Source organism: Vanacampus margaritifer, chromosome 8 (genome assembly GCF_051991255.1).
Source record: "Vanacampus margaritifer isolate UIUO_Vmar chromosome 8, RoL_Vmar_1.0, whole genome shotgun sequence".
Taxonomy (NCBI): Eukaryota; Metazoa; Chordata; class Actinopteri; order Syngnathiformes; family Syngnathidae; genus Vanacampus; species Vanacampus margaritifer.
In genome coordinates, this window is record NC_135439.1 from 4,368,810 (window position 1) to 4,392,205 (window position 23,396).

The 23,396-nt window shown below is 39.8% G+C and overlaps 1 protein-coding gene across 7 annotated transcripts in view; it reads left to right on the forward strand.

Annotated features, from left to right (window-relative positions):
• tead3b (TEA domain family member 3 b) overlaps window positions 1-23,162 on the forward strand; it is a 43,182-nt gene extending 20,020 nt beyond the window's left edge. For 3 of the 7 annotated variants that reach the window (XM_077573315.1, XM_077573317.1, XM_077573316.1), the window contains 13 exons: window positions 5,235-5,299; window positions 8,990-9,052; window positions 9,211-9,273; window positions 13,407-13,418; window positions 14,397-14,522; window positions 14,614-14,657; window positions 14,805-14,861; window positions 16,003-16,067; window positions 16,160-16,296; window positions 17,369-17,542; window positions 18,955-19,098; window positions 19,189-19,341; window positions 20,356-23,162. In XM_077573315.1, coding sequence (XP_077429441.1) covers window positions 5,235-5,299; window positions 8,990-9,052; window positions 9,211-9,273; window positions 13,407-13,418; window positions 14,397-14,522; window positions 14,614-14,657; window positions 14,805-14,861; window positions 16,003-16,067; window positions 16,160-16,296; window positions 17,369-17,542; window positions 18,955-19,098; window positions 19,189-19,341; window positions 20,356-20,469 — 1,217 coding nt within the window. In that variant the 3' untranslated portion in view covers window positions 20,470-23,162. The remainder of the gene's footprint in view (window positions 1-5,234; window positions 5,300-8,989; window positions 9,053-9,210; window positions 9,274-13,406; window positions 13,419-14,396; window positions 14,523-14,613; window positions 14,658-14,804; window positions 14,862-16,002; window positions 16,068-16,159; window positions 16,297-17,368; window positions 17,543-18,954; window positions 19,099-19,188; window positions 19,342-20,355) is intronic. The other 4 variants (XM_077573319.1, XM_077573320.1, XM_077573321.1 and 1 more) reach the window with 4 other exon arrangements.
• Window positions 23,163-23,396: the final 234 nt, after the last annotated feature.

A 23,396-nucleotide genomic window follows, 5' to 3' on the forward strand; every position in this document is an offset into this window, starting at 1 on the left:
AGGCGCACATTAAAAACATTTTAGGAATAACATATTTTATTTTGTGGGTGGATTCCTGGCGAAATCTCTCCGGCACTCCCGGGGGGTTTATTGCGAAATGTAAACAGGAAGTGGCATTCAAACAAACATCCTCTTAGTTATTAGTTATAGACGGCGAGACATTCTTGAAGCTAGGCTAAGATGACTTTGCTGAATCGACATTTCCAAGTATTGTTGTTACGTTCCTTTTTAAAATCAAATGATTTATGGCCATGAAATATCACTTCCTTTGTGGCCGTCGCACATATTTCAAAGATTAGCAAAGTGAAAACACTTGGACGCATTCATTCCTGTCGTCACACAATTTTTACGCAGCAAGTGTGTGTGTGTGTTGGCGTATTAAAAAATGTCACCTGTCTTGTTTTTCTTCGGGGCTGCGCTGACTTGTTGCTCACCTGTGTTTTCTGGGCCCCGACAGGTGCGTCAAGCAAGTACACACACACACACTAAGCCCCTTCCAAACACTTAGCCGTACAGCTGTCATTGCTGCAAAGCACTCTGGGTAGCAACAAAAAAAAGTACATCTATTCGTGCTTGAGGGAAGCATGTATCACTTTTGATGTTTTTTTTTTTATTTTTTATGAAAGGTGTGCAAAGGTGCACAAAACTGGCGCCGGTGCACGTCCATGTTGATGACGGCGCATGCCGGGTGCTTCCCTGTCAACCCCTCGTTGAGATGTTAGGAATGTTTTCAGTCATCGCAGAGCAGTATGCTAGCAATTTAGGATTACCTCAATGTTATGAGAGAGGAGAGGCGCAGCGGTGGGCTCGAGAGAGAGCGGCTGTTACGTAGCGTGAAAAGAGATTACCTTTTTGCTGACTATTTTAGCATGGAAGTGGAAAATTCCAGCGGTGGTGCGGTTGAAAAAAAAAAAAAAAAAAAAGGCTGACGGGGGCGCGGCCTGTCAGGAAAAGAGGCTGCGGCAGTCTGAGGGGGATGTCGAGGGGATCACAAAAAGACACGGAAGCAGCACCCCTGTGCGTTTATTCCCGCTGTGCAGCCGCCGCCCCCACACAACAGTGTTCTGGTGAAAATTACTCATAGAACCAGTCGGACGGGCTTGTTGTTCTGACAGCGCTAGGTGTGAATCATTCATGATTACCTCCTTGTACTGTTTGTACTCCTCAATTGAGATACACGCTTCTTTTTTGAGAGGATTCCCATAATAACCGCCAATGAGGACATTGTGTTTTAATTGGGATTCAGTTTACAGAATTGCTTAACTGCTCAAGCAACTTTATTTCCACAGAACTTTGTGGAGGTGTTGATAGTACGCGGGCCAAGTAAAAAACACATAAAAGGTGGGTGTGAATCCAAGTATAGTTTTTTTTTTGGTCTAGAGAAGATATCTTAAAATTGATTTGGTTTTCCTCTCATCTCTCTCTTCGTTTCAGGGACTAGCACCGTCGTGAATATAAAAGATCCACAAGTAATTAACACCCCTGAAATCGATTAGTCTACCAATTATTCCATCGTTTATTCGAGTAATTAGATACAAATTGATTTTGCATTATTAAACAACAAAATGTCCATTTTAGGTGCGGGTACTATTGTTGTCCACTTGAGGTTGCCATCCTCACATTCCACACTATAATATTTACGACTTTGAGTATTTGAACTGGTGAGTGACGTGGGAGCCACTGAATGTGTACGGCGTGCTATCGTGAGCTCAGGCTAGCAGTTAGCCAGCCTGCACGTCGAGTGCCTGGCAAAGTTGTCACGCTTTATGTAAACTGACGAAATAACTAAAACTAAACTTAAAATAATATTTTTAAACGAAATAAAATAAAAACAAAAATGTGTTTAAAAAGAAAAAACTAACTGAAAGTGCATCTTATCCTTTGTAAAATTGCTGTAATGACAATTATAGTGTGAATGTCCTTTGTCCCTTGATTGGTCGCCAATTGCATGGAATTCAGGCAATTTAATCTATTGTTTTTGGAATGCAGAAGGAAACCGTTGGGTAGAACATGCGAACTCCACACAGAAAGGCTGCAGCTAAAATTTCAACTCTGAACCTCAGAATTGTGAGACAGACATGCTAACCTCAATTACACTGTCACTTTTGAACATTTCTAAATTTGAACTAAACTCGCAAGCCAGACTGATAATTGTGATTCGCTCGAGGGAGTTCTTCACATTAGGAATCTGGGACTTCACTTGGCAGATCTGTTTGGGAAAGGAGGGACTTGCTGTACAATGGGGTAGAGGCCACGGACTTCCGACTTCCGGGTTTCACACATCAGCGTCGTTTCCAACCACTTGATGGCCGCGTTCCAACGCTCACACCCCCACTCCTGCGCCCCCCAATCGTGCGCCCCGGCCAACCCGCCCATCGGCGGTAGCGCGCAGGGCGTCTCAACTCTCTGAAACACTTTGGACAACTGAGACTCACACACTCGCCACCCGTCGACGGGAACGCGCAACCGAGGGGCACAAAGGAAGAAGAGCACGAACTGGGACGCGGCCCACGCGTCGCAAACGGGAAACGAAAACAAAGCTGATGTGTGAAAACCAGGAAGTCGGAAGTCCCGCCTCCTCCGTGGCATATACCCCGTACTTCGAGCTGATTGGACGATGCAGCATATTGCACGCTTGTTTTGACGAATCAACGCAACGGATGAAAATGTCATCTTCGGTCTCGGGAGGGGGGGGGGAGGACGGAAAGCACGAACATCTTTACCAGATAAAAATGCAAGAAGCGCCTGATTGGTTTGGCTGCAAACGTATCAGCGGGAGCGGTACAAGATGTATTCTAAGGAGTTTATGAACTCACAAATACCGCGAGAATTCATCTTGCAAGGTTAAATTTGAACAGCATATATATCGTCAGCTTTTAATGAAACCATTTGTGGCTATTTTTTTCACTCCCAAAGGCGTGCAATGAGACGTTTATGCAACCCGTAGCAAAACTTAGTGCTTTGGAAGTCTCTTAGCTGACGAGATTGAGGGTGACAGTTGGTGGGCTTGGCATTGTTCTGCCACTGCCATCCTCTACTGGGACGGTCAGCAGCAGGTGTTGCCGCCTGCTCCATGCCGGGTCACACAATGGTGTTGTTTTGGCGGGGGGGTGGGCTGCCTTCCCCCATCTTCCCCACATTCTCCTCCTCTGCGGCCAGGTGGCAGTTGTTGGCAGAGACACTGATGGCTTTGTGTTGCCTCCCAAGAGTTACAGCATCAGCTGCCCCTTTTGCCCCCTTGCCCTCTTCCCCCGTCAACCGTCAACCTTCCACCCCAACCGTAACCCCTGATGTAACCCCCTCGGCTCCCCCGGGCTGCTGAAAGTGTATATGTGTGTATGTGCGCGGCCGGCCGAGCTCCAACTGTGTTTGCAGGCCCGGGCCAATCAGACTGGCTCGCACAGATGTGTCAGGCTCGGAGGAATGCGAGGAATGCGGAGGCGCCGGAGCGGGCGTGGCCATCCTTTGGCTCCGGGCGCAAAAGGGGCGGTGCTTGTTGGGTATCGGGCAGGCAGTTCCGCGCGGGCCCTGCTGTACTTTTATGGTCACTGCGAGACGCGGGGCCCTCTGGAGGCCGAGTGCTAAAAAAGTAGCTGAAAAATCAGGACACCTTTCCTGTTATGTGTCTGCATGGAGAGTTGTTGTGGAGTTAATTAAGCGCACTACACACTAGTAGATACCAAATTATTTTATACCGAAAATATCACTATAATACCCATATAAATTATAAATACAGACAGTAATGAAATAAGTTAGAAGACTAAAGAGTTTTTAAAAATTGCAGTTTAGTGGACATTGTGTTGCTCCTTCTGGTGTGCGGACCACCTGGCGGCCACATAGAGGGCTACACAAGTATTCTTATTGTCTGTCTACATGTGTTGCTCCACTTTTGCGGTCAAAATTCCATTGGTTCGAGGGGTTATGACACTGTGACACTGATGCTAGTTGTTAGCCCGCCTATGGCATTTCTCATTATGTGATAGCATCAGAGGTGGGTAGAGTAGCCAAAAATTGTACTCATTAAGAGTAGCGTTACTTCAAAATAATATTACTCAAGTACAAGTAAAAAGTAGTCATCAAAAAAAAACACGTAAAAAAGAAGGCAGTGAATAACTTTATGTCATTGTGTTTTTATTTCAAAAAGCCAGTTTGCTCATTTAGTTTGTTCTTTGGCCACTGTGAAGATGATCATTTTCTCATAAAATAGCTTTACTCCTCCCTTCATCTAAAACCTTGGCCACACCCCTGGCCACAGGGCATCTGGATTGCCAGAAAATAAAAAAAATGAAGAAAGATTAGTAGTATTCCGAACTAGAGTGAAAACATTCTTAACATAACTCACACCACTGGATAATCACTCATTTTTTATTGATTATCAGTAAGTGTTTATCTAACTTTGGTCTGCTTTGAAGGCACAGAAAACTTTGCTTGACTTGCGATGATTTTTTTTTTTTCTTTCTCCAAGCCAACATGATCATGATTTTAGCCCTTCTCGTCCACCAGAAACATAAGGAGAACCACACGTACCCAAAATAGCCACGCGAACAGTTTGTGCAGAATGTGGCAAGTGGATGTTATGTCTGTTCTGTTTTCTCTCTGGGTAATTAGCTTGCACGCATTGAGGTGAGAACCTGCGTCCAATTTTAATACCTGTGTTTCTCATCTCCGAAATAAACGTCTCTTTTGGGAAACACGTGTTATTCTGGCATGTTGTGACCTAATTTACGCCAATGTGATCACGTTTTTTGGTAACGAGCAATGAATGTTGCTCACTGTGTGTTATTATTTTTGTCATTTTTCCTTAGTAAAAAAGATATATTCGTTTTTTGTTTTTTTTTTGTCTCGAGGAGTGACGTCCTCACTCCTCACACATTCCCCAGAAAATTAATTGAGCAGGCGAGGAGATTAACTGTAGAGGGAGGGAAAAATTAGACACTCCCCTTTATAGTCATGATATTATAAATTAAGTAAAGTTTCGATGAGTAACTCATATTCAGCATCTAATACTTTTAAAATCAAGCAATTAGCAAAGTAACTAAGTTACTTTTAAAATCAAGCAATTAGCAAAGTAACTCAGTTACTTTTAAACCAAGCAATCCGTAAAGTAACAATGTAGCTGTGGCAACACTGGCGCTGGGAAAAGGCCGAAACGACAGCGCCACCTTCTGTCCGGTGTTGGCTTTTGTCATGTGTTTTCGTATCTCGTTAACTCGTTTGCATTTTTCTCCATGCAGGTCGCAATGAATTGATAGCGCGGTACATCAAACTGAGGACAGGGAAGACTCGCACTAGGAAACAGGTAAATAGTTTCAAGTGTTGTTTGAGTGTTTAACACCTAAATGTGGGATTTTTCTATTAACACAACAACATGAAACACCACCGGAGATGCAAAATGACCTTTTTTAGTAATAGCGTCATAATTGTCTTTATTCTCACGTCAGTCTTTTTCAGGTTAGGGATAACGTCACCATGTAATGCTGTATACCGGTGCATCTCAATAAATTGGAATGTGATAGAAAATTCATTTATTTCAACATTACTATTTAAAAGTGAAACATAACAGGTCGTGGTGCCATGAGATTTGACTTGAACTACTTGCGTGATATATTACGTCATATCTCAAATAATTTTCCCCCACTGAAATAAATGGAAATGCTATTATTCTGTTCCAGCATCCCCCCCAACCCATTTTTGAATAGATTATTAACTCATTCACTGCCATTGGCGGCTATAGACGTCAAAAATACATTTAAACTATTTCTATTAGTTTTTTTTTCCATTTAATTTCTATTTTTTTCCACTTTTGTTAACAAGAGTACGAAAACCTAGAATTTTTTTTATTGTACGTTTAGAACAGATATGATATTTGTGATTAATCGTCCGTCCGTCTTCTTCCGCTTATCCGGGGTCGGGTCGCGGGGGCAGCAGCTTTAGCAGGGAAGCCCAGACTTCCCTCTCCCCAGCCACTTCAGCCAGCTCATCCGACGGGACCCCAAGGCGTTCCCAGGACAGCCGAGAGACATAGTCTCTCCAGCGTGTCCTGGGTCGTCCCCGAGGCCTCCTGCCGGTAGGACATGCCCGGAACACCTCCCCAGGGAGGCGTCCAGGAGGCATCCGAACCAGATGCCCGAGCCACCTCAACCGGTTCCTCTCAACGTGATTAATCGTGAGTTAACTATTGAAGTCATGCGATTAATTACAATAAAAATATGTAATCGTCTGACGCCCCTAATTTTTTATAATATTTTTTTTCTTTTTTTAATTAGGGGCATCAGGCGATTATTTTTACTATTGTAATTAATCACATGACTTCACTAGTTAACTCAAGATTAATCACAAATTTTATATCTGTTATAAATGTACAATACACTTTCTTCTAGTCTTTCATACTCTTGTTAACAAAAGTGGAAAAAAAATGTGAAACTAATAGAAATGGTTTGAATGAATTTTTGACGTCTATAGCCGTCAATGGCAGTGAATGAGTTAAGAAAATATAACAACAGTAATGATGTCGAGTAATAAATAACTAAAACAAAGTGATAGTGTGCCATAATACATACTGTACATATACACACATGCAATACCCTAATATATGTAATTCTTCGCAGTGGATAAAGAATATTTTTGTCTGTGAGTATTGTTAGTAAATTGGTTAGCTAGTTAATTGTTATCTGTGTACATGCGTTTGTGATGTTGTTGTAAGTTAGGGTTGTAACACACCAGTGCTATTCGTTAGCCTGCCTCGGTTGTTTTGCATTGTTTGTTATCATTAAGCAAACTTATCTCAAGCAAAAAAAAAAAAAAAATCCCAATAACTACTTCTAATTATCTCTGTGACGATAAACAGCCTAAAGCCTCTTTTTAGATTGTTTACTATCTGTTCCAAAATGTTACAATTCGATATTATCACGATATGAACTTCACGATACGATAATGATCACAACATTGTGGTGGTGATGGCACTATATATAACAAAAAAAAAAAAAAAGCTCATAATATTATATATATCAACCTCTGAGTTTTCTGCTATTTTCATGCCACTTTGCCAATATGGTGGCCTCCCTCCACTATCTTAAATTACTTTGTAAACAATGCACAGCATATGTTACTATTGGCTCAGCAGCGTAAAGTATCGTAGTCTATGTAGTTCATAATTCTGGGCTTGGCTGAATCAGGTGAAAAGTAACGAGGTTTTTTTTTTATGGGGATGTCGTGCTTTAAATATTGTAGCATGACGACGACGATATTGTGGCAATCTTAATATTGCAATATCACGATATTGTGGTTCTTGTTACTTCCCTACTCCCTTGTCAAACTGCTGCATGCTGTGAAATGAGTTCACGTGAGTTCACTGGCGCCACACAGCGCTCGCATTTCAAATGTTGGCTCACGAAAAATCAGCCGAATAACACCTCGTATCTCAAGGCACCACTGTAATAGACCGTACAGGTTCAGATTGTACAGATATGAAGTGATTACTTAATAGAAGGCAAACTATTCTAATTAATGTATTAAATATAATTTGATTTTTTTCCCCCCTAATATGTTATATTCAATGTGTAAGCTACATTGTAAGTACAGTGGAAACTCTAAGATCAGAAACATGAAAGCTTTAAAAATTGCACAGTCACATTTTAATATTCTCAAAGTGAAAAATGTTATTATATACTTTGGATATGGTTTCTACTGACTATTGTGCGACAGCTGACTTGGCAGTACCATTTTTGCACTTTTCAACTACCATATTAGTTGTACATTTTTGGGCGTATCACCTCAGAGAAAGTTCGCAGCACAAATCAACGCTGCTGGAGTGCGGCGCTCGTGGGCCCAACTAAACCAGTATGCAAGGACTTTTGAGAATTGCTCGATGGAAATAATATAAAAAAGAAGATGCCTGTAAACTGAGCACCGATTGTTCGACGGGCGAAGAATTGTATTTGCTATGAGAATAATCTTTTAGTTGGTTCTATCTATCTGTCTATCACTGTGGTGTATTTTGTTGACGTTTGTTGACGGGGCACATACGATCCGATTTGCATTTCTCTACATCTGCAAGAGACCTGATTCCAATTTAAAAATGTATATTTTTTTAATATGCACAGCCATGACGCACGGCGCAGTTCCACATGAGAGCAAATACTGGGAATTGTATCACTATCAACCAAGCGCTGGATCCTTCCTGACTGTAAATGCTTACTGGGCTAATAATGTCTCACAAGAACGGAAATTTCGCCTTGTATAGGGATGTGATTTTTCCGCAAAATCGCGGAATTCCGCTTTTTTTTTTATCTCCCCCCCAAAAAAAAAAAATTCAGATTTTTTTTTTTTTTTTTAGTAGTTCATTGTGTATGCACATGACTCCGACAGATAACATCTTCTGCTATAACAAAGACATTTGTGGTATGCTCTAATATGAGTTACTTTTCATTTGGTCATGATACAATTATTTGTTCATGAAATTTGAACTCTTCAACATTATTTATGTGTTAACTTAGTAATCACATTAGTTAGATATGATGATATTCTCAGTGATAGTTTTTAAAAGCAAAGGCAGTCCAATGTTTTTGAATGTGACTGATTTTGAGTTGACTAAAACTGCCATTTTATATGGGATAGTTCAATATACATTGAAAATTTATGCTGTTGTTTTGTCTATTTCTTTGTCATGTGAGTGCATTGAAAGTACTTAAAAACATGGAAAACCCATGAGCTCCGGGGGGCTACGCCCCCCTTGTCCCCCCACCAGGGCACTGCCCTGGACCTAGCTGGGTGCCAGCGGCCCCGAGACCCCCGCGGCTAAATTTTCAGATAATTTCACTTTGGTCAAATCACATCCCTGCTTGTACCTTTGAATTGTCCGACTTTAGAGGTTCCACTGTACAAGTGTTGAAGGTTGTGCTTCCGTGTGTGTGTGTGTGTGTGTGTGTGTGCGCATGCATCCTAATGCATGTTGTGTTTTTGTGCTCAAAAAATCTCTCACACCCCATAGGTGTCTAGTCACATACAGGTGTTAGCACGGAAGAAAGTTCGTGAATACCAGGCGGGTATCAAGGTAGGTGACGGAACCTGCCCCGCCCCTCCGGCGACACTGACTGGGCGTCTCTTTCCTCTTTTGGTTTACGGCGTCTTCTCTTCCCTTCTTCTTCTTTTTTTCTGGTCTTCTCTCAACTTTCCCTCCTTCCCTCCTCCTTTGGCTATTCTTCTGTGCAGGTTTCTAGCCACTTGCAGGTTCTCGCCCGGAGAAAATCTCGCGAGATCCAGTCAAAGCTAAAGGTATGCGCTTCACGGCGGGCTCAACCGGGGCTGGACCATATGACTTGGCTTTGCACTAACCACCTCATTACAGTCGTAGCGCTGAATTAGACGCAAGCTTGGCCGACAAAATGATGATTTGTATTGAACTAATTCCAGCCTTATTGAGGATTATTAGAAAGAAAATACTCTTGCATGCTATGGTCAGACAAACTCTTTAACATTGACATGAAACTGACTAGCTTTAAAGGGGACATATTATGGAAAATTGGCTTCAGTATATAGTGGAGTTCCGTTCCTATAGCGGTTACGAGGGTTGTCAGGTGATTAAAATTCGTAATCGTAATTAATCCAGGGATGTGATTTTTCCGCTAATTCGCGGAATTCCGCTTTTTTTATCTCCCCCCCAAAAAAAAAATCCGATTTATTATTTTTTTTTTTTATAGTAGTTCATTGTGTATGCACATGACTCCGACAGATAACATCTTCTGCTATAACAAAGACATTTGTGGTATGCTCTAATATGAGTTACTTTTCATTTGGTCATGATACAATTATTTGTTCATGAAATTTGAACTCTTCAACATTATTTATGTGTTAACTTAGTAATCACATTAGTTAGATATGATGATATTCTCAGTGATAGTTTTTAAAAGCAAAGGCAGTCCAATGTTTTTGAATGTGACTGATTTTGAGTTGACTAAAATAAACTAAAAATAATATATTGTGGACCTAGCTGGGTGCCAGCGGCCCCCAGACCCCTGGCTAAATTTTCAGATAATTTCACTTTGGTCAAATCACATCCCTGTTAATCGCATGACTTCAATAGTTAACTCACGATTAATTTGCAAATTTTATATCTGTTCAATATGTACAATAAAATGTACAATAAAATAGTTTTCATACTCTTTGTAACATAAACATTGAAAAAAAAAATTAACTAATAGAAATAAGGCTTCATCTTTTAGTCATTGATAAAGTAATTTCATAAAATTGAGTTAAAATTAATAAGAAGTAAAAATCCAGTGTGATATTGATTTGTGTTGAGGTCATTTTTCTGCCACTAGATTGCATCGTTGCAGTTGTAAGGCATTGGTGACAGCTCGGTGCTTTCTTTTTCATGTTAAGAGCTATCTAATCATGAAGCACCTTTTAAAAATTTGAAAATTTAAACTTGACCCCAGTTTTATTAGCAATGTATTACTGCAAATTTTTGACATGGACGTGTCTGTAATTCCCCCAGCACATGCTTTTAAAATAAGGGGCGGTTATTAATAGCGCGTTAAAAAAATGAGTGACGTTAAAGGAACTTAAAATTAACTCAAAATTTACGGCACACTAATTTTGACACCCCTAGTGGACATAAGATGACATAAGACATAAGATGAATTTCCAACCCAGGACCCCTGTATATGTGAAATAAAGCAGAGGCTCCAATAGATTATGAAACCTAGTAAGTGTGTGCGTACTGTCGTAATAAGAGGATTTCCTGTAAAAAAAAAAATTGTTGGGTGTCTGGAGAGACTGCCCACCCATTAAGTGTAAAATTATACCAACAAGAGAAACTTTCGCGAGCTGCCTATTTTCAAAAATGTGTCTGTGAGGGAGACGTTCCCAATTATCGCTAGATTGTGACATTACAGTGGGGCTAATTTACATAATACCGCCTCCACACCGACTTTTCCCACTTTGAAACCTAGCTGGGCTTGTAGCAATACAAATTGACAAGTGTAATTCTGCAGCCATATAATGAAGTGCTGCCACCACGAGTGAAAATACAAACACTTCTTTCTTCCCACTCTTGTCACACCCGACAGTCGAGGGGATGGGGGGGAGCAGTGGCTCATTTGAATGACAGAGAACAACATCCTCAAAATAGGTTGCGTAAATAGATTTGAGACACCTCGTGGGTTATCATTCGTGACTGATGGAGTACTTTTGACATAGTTTGAAATTGTGAAGAAAACCCCCAGTATGTCTCCTTTAAAGAATCAAGGCTGACGCCACTACAGCAAATGCAAGACGCTGTTCCAAGAAGCCCGTGAGAAGCTTTTGTCTTTCACGCTTCTGCAGCATGATCTTCATTCTCTGAGACTTGTCTACCTTCCTTCTTATCTGACTCTCTCACTCCTCTCTTCCTGTTTGTAATATCCTGTTTGTAAAGATACACATAAAAAAAATATACATTCCCCGTTCTTTCTCTCTCTGTCCTCTTTTTGCCTTTTATTTGTGTGTTTTTTTTTTCCTCAAATGAAAATTCACATTTCGATCATATGCACACCACATGTGACATGAACCTCTTACTGGTAACTGATACAACAGCAACAGAAAATGTGTAAACAACTTTTGATTTATAATGAGCATCTACAACGTGCGTCTTCTTCTTATAATTCACTTTATTTATTATTATTATTATTTTTAATTATTTTATTTATTTTTTGTTGTTGTTGGAGATATAATATATATATATATAATATATTAGATATATATATTATAATTCACTTTATAAGCTATTTAGTGTTGAGTCATTATGTGAGTTTATTTGCCCTCCTGTTTTTTTGGTACATCAAATTTGTTCACAGGTCAGTGTGACCCGCTGCATGCTTAACCATAAAGATAAAAAAAAGTACAAAAACCAATACGGATACCAAATAACTAATACCACGAGTACTTTTTCTTGATACGTAAAATTTATATGCAATGGCAGATCATTTTAAAGAAAGACTTTTTGTTTATTTCTGACGAAAGGCAGAACAGTCAGCCTGAAAAAAAAGTAGGCGGCAAGAGAGTATAGCACTCTGAATAAAAGACATGAAGAAAGTAAAAGTGCTACGAGCAGGAAAAACAGACATGCTCCAAATAATTGCAACATTCTATTTTTCTCAGTCGATGCAAAGCAGGTAAATATAAATATATATATATATGCATGAAATACCGTAATGGAGAAAAGTCATCATAACACCCAAATTGAGTTAGCATATTTTTAACGTTGGTAGCAGCACACTAATAATGCACTCTAAGCATCAATTTAAACATTAAAAACATACTTATAGAAAATGCATTTCAATAGTTTAAGAGGATGGACATGGATGCAATTCAAAAAGAAAACCGCTCTGTCAGCCATGCAGAAATTGAGTTAGAAAGTAAACATTAATAATGCAGTGTAAGCGATAATACAATTTTTTATAAACATACAGATATGTACAAATTAATGGACATATGACAGGATTGACATACAGTACAGTTCAACAAAAACTAAATGCATGCCATTTAGTCCTCGGTAGCAAAACGGCCACTAGAGGGCACCGTGGTATTGGTTACTGATATCGGCTATGGAAGAAGAAATAATGGGAATGGGTATGTAATATTTGCAATTAAAAACGTGCCAATTACGCATTTCTGTCCTCTTTTATCCCTTATGTCGCTATATGTATTACTTACACTATTTAATAGTATCCATCCATGATGCAAACGAAATGTTACCAGTTTTTTTCATTATGTAGAATCAATTATGTTAGAATGATTAACTCTTTGACTGCCAAAAACGTTAAATAACGTTTAGTAAAATCCTATGGAGGAGTGCCAAAGACGTTAAAAGACGTTTGTTTCAAAACAGAGGTGAAACTAACCATTTTCTATTGTTGATTACTGAAAAACGGAATAAGGTAGAACCAAACTTTTTTTTTCTGATGAAAGATGAGAGTTCAATCTTTCATTTGATAGAATGTGTGTTTCCATAGTCCAAACACATAATTTTCTGTGGACCTTGAAAGATCAGTCAAAAGATCAGTCAAAATGCTTAAATCGGCTGGCACCCACGGCATCCCTTTTCTGAAAACGTCTGGCAGTCAAAGAGTTTTAAAGAAAAATGGGAAAACATTAATTGAACCTGCAACATTGCTCATTTCTTTTTGTTTCACAATTAGTGTCCTCAGTCCCCAAATGCTTATAAAGTGTCAAACGAAAAGGTGATGTAACACAGATTGGATTTTGTTTTTATTGACATGATTTTACACAAAACTTCCCAACGTCAATGAAACTGGGGTTTGTTATTTTTGGCCCAAATAAGTGAAGTAAGTTAATTGGCCCAAAACTCCTCCGACGGCTTCAATGCAACAAACTAACGGTTGTTTTCTCTTTTTGCTTTGCTTTAGGCGATGAATTTGGTAAGTGAATCTGACTACTGCCGTACGCTATGCTTCCCCTACTCGCATCATCGGCATCAATACGCCTCCTTATCGCCCTCTGCTGGCATGCCCCCCCCACCCCAACCCAACCCCCCGCCCTTGCCCCCATTCCTCCCCCAGCTATTTCGCTATCCCGAAAATGAGGCGCAGTGCTAAGCAAAGAGCCTCGTTTTTTTTTTGGTTTGTTTTTTTACGCTGCTGTGCATCCTCGCTTGCTTTATTGAGGTGCTGCTTTGTTGTTTTTGGGTTCTCGTCACTTGCGACAAAAGCTTGGTGCTTTTGAGGACAAAAACGCACCAATGTGAATAGCATAAAACATATAAATAAACACATTTTAAGTTTATTTCTCATTCCCAACTTTTAGACTATAGAATAATGTGACCCCAATTTGCTGCTCTACATCCATTCGTCAGTGCATAACTGCTCTCCGCAGCTTGTCCGTTTCCATGGTGACAGTAATAGCGCTCCGCTTTACTTTGCTTTCAAAGCCTAAATGACCTTTAGAAGGCCTTTTTAGCATTTTCTTTCTTCATTTTCTTTCTTCATTTTCTTTCTCGACCCTAATGCCTATAAACAATATATTTGTGTCAAGCAGGGTACACACATACCAAATTGGAATCATTTTTGACCGATTTTTAAAAATGTTGAAGAACGGTATACAGGAAATCTTCAGATCAGGGAGGAAAAATCATAGCTCACACACCCCACACACGTGACATATATTATTTTTTGTCACCATGTTTATATTCATTCTGGGACGCTTAACACATAACGATATCTCCAGACTCTTACCAAGCCAACACCACAGGATAATCGCTCAGGATCATCTTTTAGAGACAAAATAGACAAAATATTCGGCCCCATTATCTGTATGCGTGTACCCCGCTTTAGGAATCTGTGCACAATTTGGCGCCCCCTTGTGCTTGACTGGCCTCCTCTCCCCGTGCCATCACGCAGGATCAGGCGTCCAAAGACAAAGCCCTGCAGAACATGGCGGCGCTGTCGTCAGCGCAGATCGTCTCGCCGAGCATGATCAAGAATCATCTTCCACCAATGCCGCCCGCCCCCTACCAGCCAAGCAGAGTGAGACCCCCCCCCTCCCCCCCTCCCCTCCAATAGTCCTGTTTGTTTCAATTTTTTTTTTTTTAACTGAAAACCTTCTGTCGTTCTCCAGTTCTGGCCCACTGCAATTCCGGGACAGCCTGGACCCTCTCAGGAGTAAGTAGAACCCCCCCTTGCCCCCTCAAACTCGGGGCGGATGGGGGGTGTTGGCGGGGGGTGTACGACAGGAGACAACATTGTCGCCGATGCATAAATTAGCGGCATTGCAAAGCATGTTTAACGCGTGACGTTTTTGCACATCAGGCTGGTTCTAGATCTCAACCCGGGAAGGAGTCCTGGGCTTGGTCGCACCAGCCATGTGTAAGTTCACCCTGAAAGCTGAGCTCCCGCCGTGAGCACCGAAGCACCGCTACTAACTTCCACACTCTTTTTCTTGTATGTTTCCTGCACCTAATTGACTTTGAAATCCCCCCCCCCCCCCAAAAAAAAAACACAACCAAAATTGAATTGAAGGTTGGTAAGCAATGAAGCAGGTGGACTTACGCTTCGCTGGTGCAGCAACACATGCTTTGCTTTGAACACGTGGCAATCAGCATTTATTCAAACCCCAAAATGTAAAAAAAAAATTTTTAACTTTGTCCTGCACTCCCAAAAACGTATTTATACGTTTTTTCCAAGTTTCTTCTTTATGCTAGGAGCATACAGAAGGCTTTGATACAGCTTCTGACATTAAGCAATGGTAGTTATTACAAAAAAACGGCCAGCAGGTGGCTGCAGAGTATAAGAGATCCCCCAGGGCCGTGTTGCAAAAAGCTCTTTTCCCCACTGCTTGGTAATGAGGAAACTTAGCTATATTCGAATGCTAACTGCAGAACAGAATATTCTGTGCAAAATAAGTCAATATCCAGTAAAACAAAAAAAAATGTCGGGAGAGAAGGAGGTTGCTTCAGTGAAAATGGCTGCGAGTGAATGACTTTAAGAGGACTCATAACATGTGTGTTTTTTTTTCACAATTTAAAACCGTTCCCATATGTCATAATGACATATTTATGACAAGCTGTCTTAAAAAATACTTTCAGAAATGAAGAATGAGCACACACTTGTTTGAAGCCTCGCTCCACCTCGATTGCGGAGTGTGGGAGGCCATAATGCTTTTGTTACCATGACAACTAGGGGCGGAGCAAGAAAAAAACTAACAAAAGTAAAGGCACCAGTTGTATTTTCAAATTTGACTTTTGACTTGGATGTAAAAGTACCGTAATTCCGTGTATTCTAAGCGGTGCTTGAAAATATTGGATCTTCTCCCAGCCTAGCCTTCAAGTCGTGGGCGGAGAAGCTTTTCCGGAATAGGCAGTTCACAAAAGAGTTACTTGATTGTTTGTATACAAGCTATTACAAGTACAGCTTTAAAGTATTCAAACAAATTCAGACAAATGTGGGTTTTTTTTGTGTTTTTTTTTTTTGCCAAGTTTGACTCACTGAAGCTTATGTTGTCTTCTAGTATCAAACCTTTTGCACAGCCCCCCTACCCAAGCCTATCAGGTCCCGTACCGCAGTCCATACAAAGTAAGTATGACTTCGTGTGTGCTGCAAACTATACAGTACGAAAAACTGTAGGATATTCCACCATCTTAAACGTTTGTGCGTTTGCCGTGTAGCTTACGAACCCTTGGCGCCGCCTCCCCCGCCCACGGCTACAGCGGTGCCGGTGTGGCAGGACCGGACCATCGCCTCCTCGAAACTGCGCATGTTGGAGTACTCGGCCTTCATGGAAGTCCAAAGGGACCCGGATACTGTGAGTAGAAATTTGCAGGATGATCAATCGGCGAAGAATGACAAATGAGGTGTGCAACATAATGTGGCAAAAAGTCTTTCATTCTTTACATACTTTGAAATGATGTCAATACTGCATGTTTGTAAAATACACTAAATTAGCACAAGACTGCAATAGGCTCAGTGAAGAGGGATAACTATTGGTGGGATTACATTTGGAAGACACACAAAATGAACATCAATTCAACTTGAGCAGGGAATCAAATCATTATTTCCCCTACCTGTAATAGTTTCACCACATGGCAGCGGCCGCTAGAGGGCGCAATTACTTCATAACAACCATGTGGCGCAATCAGTGTCTCTCTTTTTCATAGTCATCGTTTGAGTACGAATCATTTTGCAGCTCTGTCAGCTCGACCACAATCAGGTAGTCGCCGCAATGATTGCTTCAGAGAGGCTTGAAAATATGTCTTCATGTGAAAACAGTCCATGGTGCAAAAAAGATTGGGCACCGGACTGATGCTAAATCAGCTAGCTAATTACAGAGTCGCACAGAGTCGTTTGGCTTCTCTTTTTTTTTTTGATGGTGGCACTCAAATAACCGAGACTCAATTGTGTTACTTGTGAATTGAATGTCTTTTTTATAAAACAGTCAAATGTATTATTTTGATAAGCGCCACTTGTGTAGTTCTTAGTTGTAATTTTGGAACACAAACAAATAATCAGTCACAGTAAAAAAAAAAAGTATCATACTAACGATAAATCTCCATTATAACCATTCACAAAAAAAAACATGTCTACATTCTACATTATTCTAATACATTTTTAGTGTACTGACTCAAATCATTTTCAGGGCAAATTCCTCTCTTCCCGCCACTGTGCAGGAAATACGGTTGTTGCTAACACGAGGATGACATTTTACTAGCATACTTGACATTTTTATTTTGAGTTAGGGAAGAAAATAAGCACCAACAACCTCTGGTGTTTGTCAGAGACCCACGGCAAAATTCTTCAGCTATTTGCTTTAGATGTTTCTTCAAAGTAAGTAATTACTTATTTTTATTAATGCCATTTCTTGTGTCTCGGTTTTGCAGTACAGCAAACACCTGTTTGTACACATAGGACAGACCAATCCCTCCTACAGCGACCCTCTCCTGGAGGCCGTGGACATCCGGCAGATCTACGACAAGTTCCCTGAGAAGAAGGGCGGCCTCAAGGAGCTTTATGAGAAAGGCCCCCAGAACGCGTTTTTCCTGGTTAAATTTTGGGTGAGCAATCAAGGTTTATCTTAACTCATTCACTGCCATTGACGGCTATAGACGTCAAAAATTCATTTGAACTATTTCTATTTGTTTACATTTTTTTCCCCCACTTTTGTTAACAAGGGTATGAAAACCTAAGAAAAAAATGTATTGTACATTTAGAACAGATATAAAATGTGTGATTAATCGTGAGTTAACTAGTAAAGTCGTGCAATTAATTGCAATTAAAACATTTAATCGCCTGACGCTCCTAATTTAATAATCTTTTCTTTTTCTTTTTATCCCGTCATGGCTATTACAATTTTTTATTGTAATTTTATTTACTTAATTTTATACTTTATACTTAAATAATTTTACGTCATGATTAATCACAAATTTTATATCTGTTCAAAATATACAATACATTTTTTTCCTAGGTTTTCATACTAACAAAAGTGGAAAACATTTAAAACTAATAGAAATAGTTCAAATGAATTTTTGATGTCAATAGCCGTCAATGGCACTGAATGAGTTTATGAATTATTAGCATGCATCTTAAAGGCGATATAAAGTCGGCATTTTTTCCCCTCCATGTAAAACAATTTCCAAGAGTCTTTATAAGATTTTATCTTATAAGCTCGTCAAAAATATTTCCTGTTATCCGGTTAAAATTTTTCTTATCTAAATTTATTATTATCTTGTTGTAATGAAATCTGAAAATTCTCCACAAAAATTAGCACACAATTTCCCATCAAATCCTGAGTAACTACATTTCAGAATGTAACATTTGACTAAATTCCAGAATGTCAATGTCAAGTGGTAGGCTGTGCTCCCTCTACTGGACAAAATTAGCAACAACAGTTCATTTTAGTGAAAAACTGCAGTTGGTGTTCTGTCCTCACGGGCCGGATTGGACCCCCCGATGGGCCGGTTCTGTCCCGGGGGCCGTATATTTGACACCCCTGGCCTAGAGTGTGAAGAAAAACAGCAAGTGCTCGCAATCAAAGTGAAAGCATCCATTTTATTTGACACAATTACGTGTATACAAGCCATTGTAAGCTGAATTTTCCATAACTCTTTGACTGCCAACCGTTTTCAGAAAAGGGATGCCGTGGGTGCCAGCCGATTTAAGCATTTTTGACTGATCTTTCAAGGTCCACAGAAAATTATGTGTTTGGACTATGGAAACACACATACTACCAAATGAAAGATTGGACTCTCATCTTTCATCAGAAAAAAAAAGTTTATTTCTACCTTATTCCGTTTTTCAGTAATCAACAATAGAAAATGGTTAGTTTCACCTCTGTTTTGAAAAAAACGTCTTTTAACGTCTTTGGCACTCCTCCATAGGATTTTACTAAACGTTATTTAACGTTTTTGGCAGTCAAAGAGATAATAGCTCCCCTTTTGAAGTATGACATTGATTACGCCCTCTCCAGGCCGACCTGAACAGCAGCGGCATGCAGGACGGCCCCGGTTCTTTCTACGGTGTCACCAGCCAGTACAGCAGCGCCGAGAACATGACCATCACTGTTTCAACCAAAGTCTGCTCCTTCGGGAAGCAGGTGGTCGAGAAAGTCGAGGTAACGGCACGCCGAGTTCCACGATCTCCCCCAAAGGTGCAATTTGTGACTTTTAGCTTTGCGTGTCTTCTCCTGCCCGCCCCGCTGCAGACCGAGTACGCCCGCCTGGAGGGGGGCAAGTGCGTTTACAGGATCCATCGCTCCCCCATGTGCGAGTACATGATCAACTTCATCCACAAGCTCAAACACTTGCCTGAAAAGTACATGATGAACAGTGTTCTTGAAAACTTCACCATCCTGCAGGTACGCATGTGTGCGGAGTATAGACGTGCATATATATTAATCCTAGAAGTAGAGATAGACTGATATGTGTTTTTTTTCAGGGCCGATACCGATGCCGATTATTAGTAGTCAAGGAGGCCGATAACCGATATTTGAAGCCGATATTTATTTTCAGTAAAAAGGAGGGGGGGGGGGGGGGTATTGGCATACATTTTTTTAAATACAAATGTAAATCTTGACTTTGTTGCAATGCTTATTGAACTTTTTTTTTTGAATATTAGAACATATAATTTCATTTAAAATTTTCGAAATAAAAAAATGTTCAGGGAGCTCCCAAGGTTATCAGTAAAAGTTAAATGGAACTTAAAGAAGTAACTAGCATAGCTCAGATTTGTCTTAAATTAAATAAAACTGAAATCCTTAACTTTCAATTTTTTTTGTTTTAACTCATTCACTGCCATTAACGGCTATAGACGTCAAAAATCCATTTTAACTATTTCTATTAGTTTAACATTTTTTTCCACTTTTATTAACAAGAGTATGAAAACCTATATTTTTTTCATTGTATATTTAGAACAGATGTAAATTTTGTGATTAATCGTGCGTTAACTAGTGAAGTCATTAGACTACATTAGAGAGTAGAAGGAAAAAGTCACAATCAAGTTATTCCAATAAAAGTTGTTTTTTTGCAGCGTGGAGCCGTTCTTTTGAGTGATAAAAGTGCCGCGAGTAGCGCGCGAATTAGCATTAGCAAGTCAGACTGGAGTCGATCATTACAATTCCTTGCACATCTATAGATTGAAGCAAAAAATCATTGTTTAATCAAATCATTTTGAATCAAAAATTGCTCTTAATCGAAAATCGATTCTGAATCAAATCGCAGACACAAATATCGGAATTTAATCGAATCATATCCCTTTAAAGTAATGGTAGCAAAAATTTAGAATTTGGTGATAAAAGGGAGAGGTAAAAAAAAAAAATCTATATCATATTCTCCCCCTGACATTGTTGCTTGCATCTCTTTTGCTCCCCCAGGTGGTAACGAACCGCGACACCCAGGAGACGTTGCTGTGCATCGCGTTCGTGTTCGAGGTGTCCACGAGCGAACACGGCGCCCAGTACCACGTCTACAGACTTGTGAAGGACTAAGCAAAAAAAAAAAAAAAAAAGTGAAAACACGCCGTCCCCCCTCCCTTCAGCCAGCAAAACCATAAACAACGCTAGTGAACTAACACTCACACACACACATATAAAGAATAAAAAAAAAAAAATAAAAAACAGAATCACACACCCGAGCATTTGTCAGGACAGTAGCTTCTGTTTAAACGTGCTTTAGATGAAGTGGAGGTACGCCGCGGAGCTTGAGGGAACGAGAAGGTGTCGAAAGAGAAAATCACTCGGAGCAAGAAAAGAAGACGGATCCGGACCACGGATGAAGAGGAGGAGGAGGAAGAGGAGGTGGTGTTGCAGTAGATTTTGTTAGGAAAGAAAAGTGCCTTTTTTTCTCCAAAGATATCATTGCCTGCCACTTTGAATTGCCTTTTGTACTACCTCTCTTTTTTTTTTTCATATGACAGATCATTATACGGCAAGTTCAATTGGAAATAAGCCCTACAGCCTTTTCACACCAGCATTTATCAGTGAAACGACTTTTTTTTTTTTTGCCTTATTCTGCTACTGCCTGTCTGTGTTTTAAATTGTCTTAAGCAGGGTACACACAATTCTGAATATTCTTGCCCATTTTTTTTTTTATGCGACAAACCCCATCACGAGTGTTTTTGATATTCTCAGTGCGCACGCCATGCACATAAAAGTTAGGTAAAAAATAACCCAACTATGGGTCATAAATGGATCGATTCTCTATTTGGGTCAATTTGACCCAACTTTAAGTCAAGAAATGTTTTTTTTTTAGTGTAAAACAACTGATAAATATTGGTCAGATCTTTTGTATAAAACAACCCAAAAAGTTGGATCAAATTGACTCATAAAACGGATTGGTCTCTTTTTGATCCATAATTGGCTTACTTTTGACCCAACTGTTTTTAGAGTGCAAGATCTCCCATCAACTGTGAATCTCCTTCCCCAAACCTGACTTCTGTTGTAGTACTTACACTGACCTATGGGAGGCAGCATGGTGCCACAGAAGAAAAAATTGTAGTAGAAGAAAACTGTTAGGGATTTTGGTAACATTTATTCAAATTTAGAATTTTCGGCCCCAACTGTTTTTAAAGCAGGTCTTAACACATCTGGATAATCTTTTACAGACTTTCAATAATCAGGCCTTTGCTGACTTTAGTCGGAAAAGTAGCCGAAAATGCTGAATTTTGTTGGAGGGAGAGAAAGCTAGAGAGACATAATTTCGGCCTGGTAATAGGATTTGCGATCATAAATATTAGCCAGGTTTACCATTTATGATTTGCAGATAACTCAACACATCCCAAACCACTGGATAATTATTCACGATAATCGGGGTGATCAAATTTGTCTGAATGTAGCTAGCTTATTCGCTTTCACATCATAATCACAAAGTCTGTGTTGATCACATACAAAAAAAAAAATTGTGATCGTAACTTTGAAACCGGTTTGTTGGGGAGGAGAAAATAAAATCGTGATCATCTTTTACAAGACACCCGACAATCAGGCTTCGAGTGACTTTGATCGCAAAAGGGCAGAATGTTCAAAAGCATCCCAATCGTCGGTTTGTGTGTACCCCTCCGTACAAATAAGTGATTTTTTTTTTTTTTTAACTATGGCGATTGCTCGTCTTACATAAAGCCAGCGCTTGCCCCCACCTCTCTTGTTACATATCGGAAGACGTGTGCTCGGCTGCACGAAGACGGCCAGCGTGGTGGCTGTGGTGGTGCGAGGCAGTGCCGGCAAAGTAACAGCAGTGTTGAATTTTTCTGCCTTGACGTGTAAAGTAGCCTAAAGTAAAAACGACATTTTTTTTCTGTACTGTGAGTCAAGTGGATCCTAAAGGAATATGTGTTACATAGGAGTATTTTTATTTGGAGGAGGGGAAGGAATGGGGATTTATTTGTGATCACGTGACCTGGCACTGCGAGTAATGAGCAAATTGAAATCACAGTTTCTTTTGTTTAAGAAAGAAATTGCATGCTGTGAGGTCATATGAACATCTTCACTTTTTTTATGCAGAGAAGCTTCAATTGTTCATATATAAGACGTATATCGACATCCAGCTCCGACCTGTTGTCTCTGTGCTGCGTGGAATGCGATCATTGTTTGTTATTTATAGGGTTGGAAAGCAGATACTAATAATAAGGGCAGGGTGGGGTTCACTACTTATTGATCATTTTTCCATTGATTTGGAGATGGTTAAACGGAAAAGTGCCTGTGTGTGTCTGTGTGTGTGGCTCACTGGACAATTTTTTTTGCCGTAAAATTGGACACATTTTGACAAAAGTGCCTGCCTGGCTTTGAATGTCGTATTTTACAGCCTAGACAAACAAAAATAATTACGCTCCTTGCTCCATGTATCTTTTATACAGTTTTCTTGCCATTACCAACATTTGTCCATGTTTTGATTCTGTCGTCTTTTTGACTGTGAGTGTTTTGCCTCACTGAAAAATAATGTGTGATTAATAATTAATAATAAGATATCTAATGTATCATTCTGAATGGTGTGGGAAGGTGTTTTATTGTTTTTGTTGTTTTTGGTTTAAGGTGGTTTACTATTGTTTTTGCCACGATTGTGAATTGCAATTTTATACTTCCAAATAGAAGTTGGACTATGTAATCAAACCAATGTATCTAACAATAAAAGACACATGGTGCCTTTGGGGGCCATTTTCCCCATGACACGCTGTGTGTTATTGTATGTTTCCATGACTTTCTTCCTTCAATGTTATCACATAGGAATATAATACTAATACTATTACATCATTTTTGTTCATGTTGCTCTTTATCAATCATAATTGCAAATGTACATCCATGATCATCACTGTATATATCGAGCCAAAAGGTGAGGTTAAACTTCATATTTACTAATCTACCATTATTGTCATATTAAACACATGATTAAATAAACGCACAAAAATGCTGTTTGGATTAGCTAG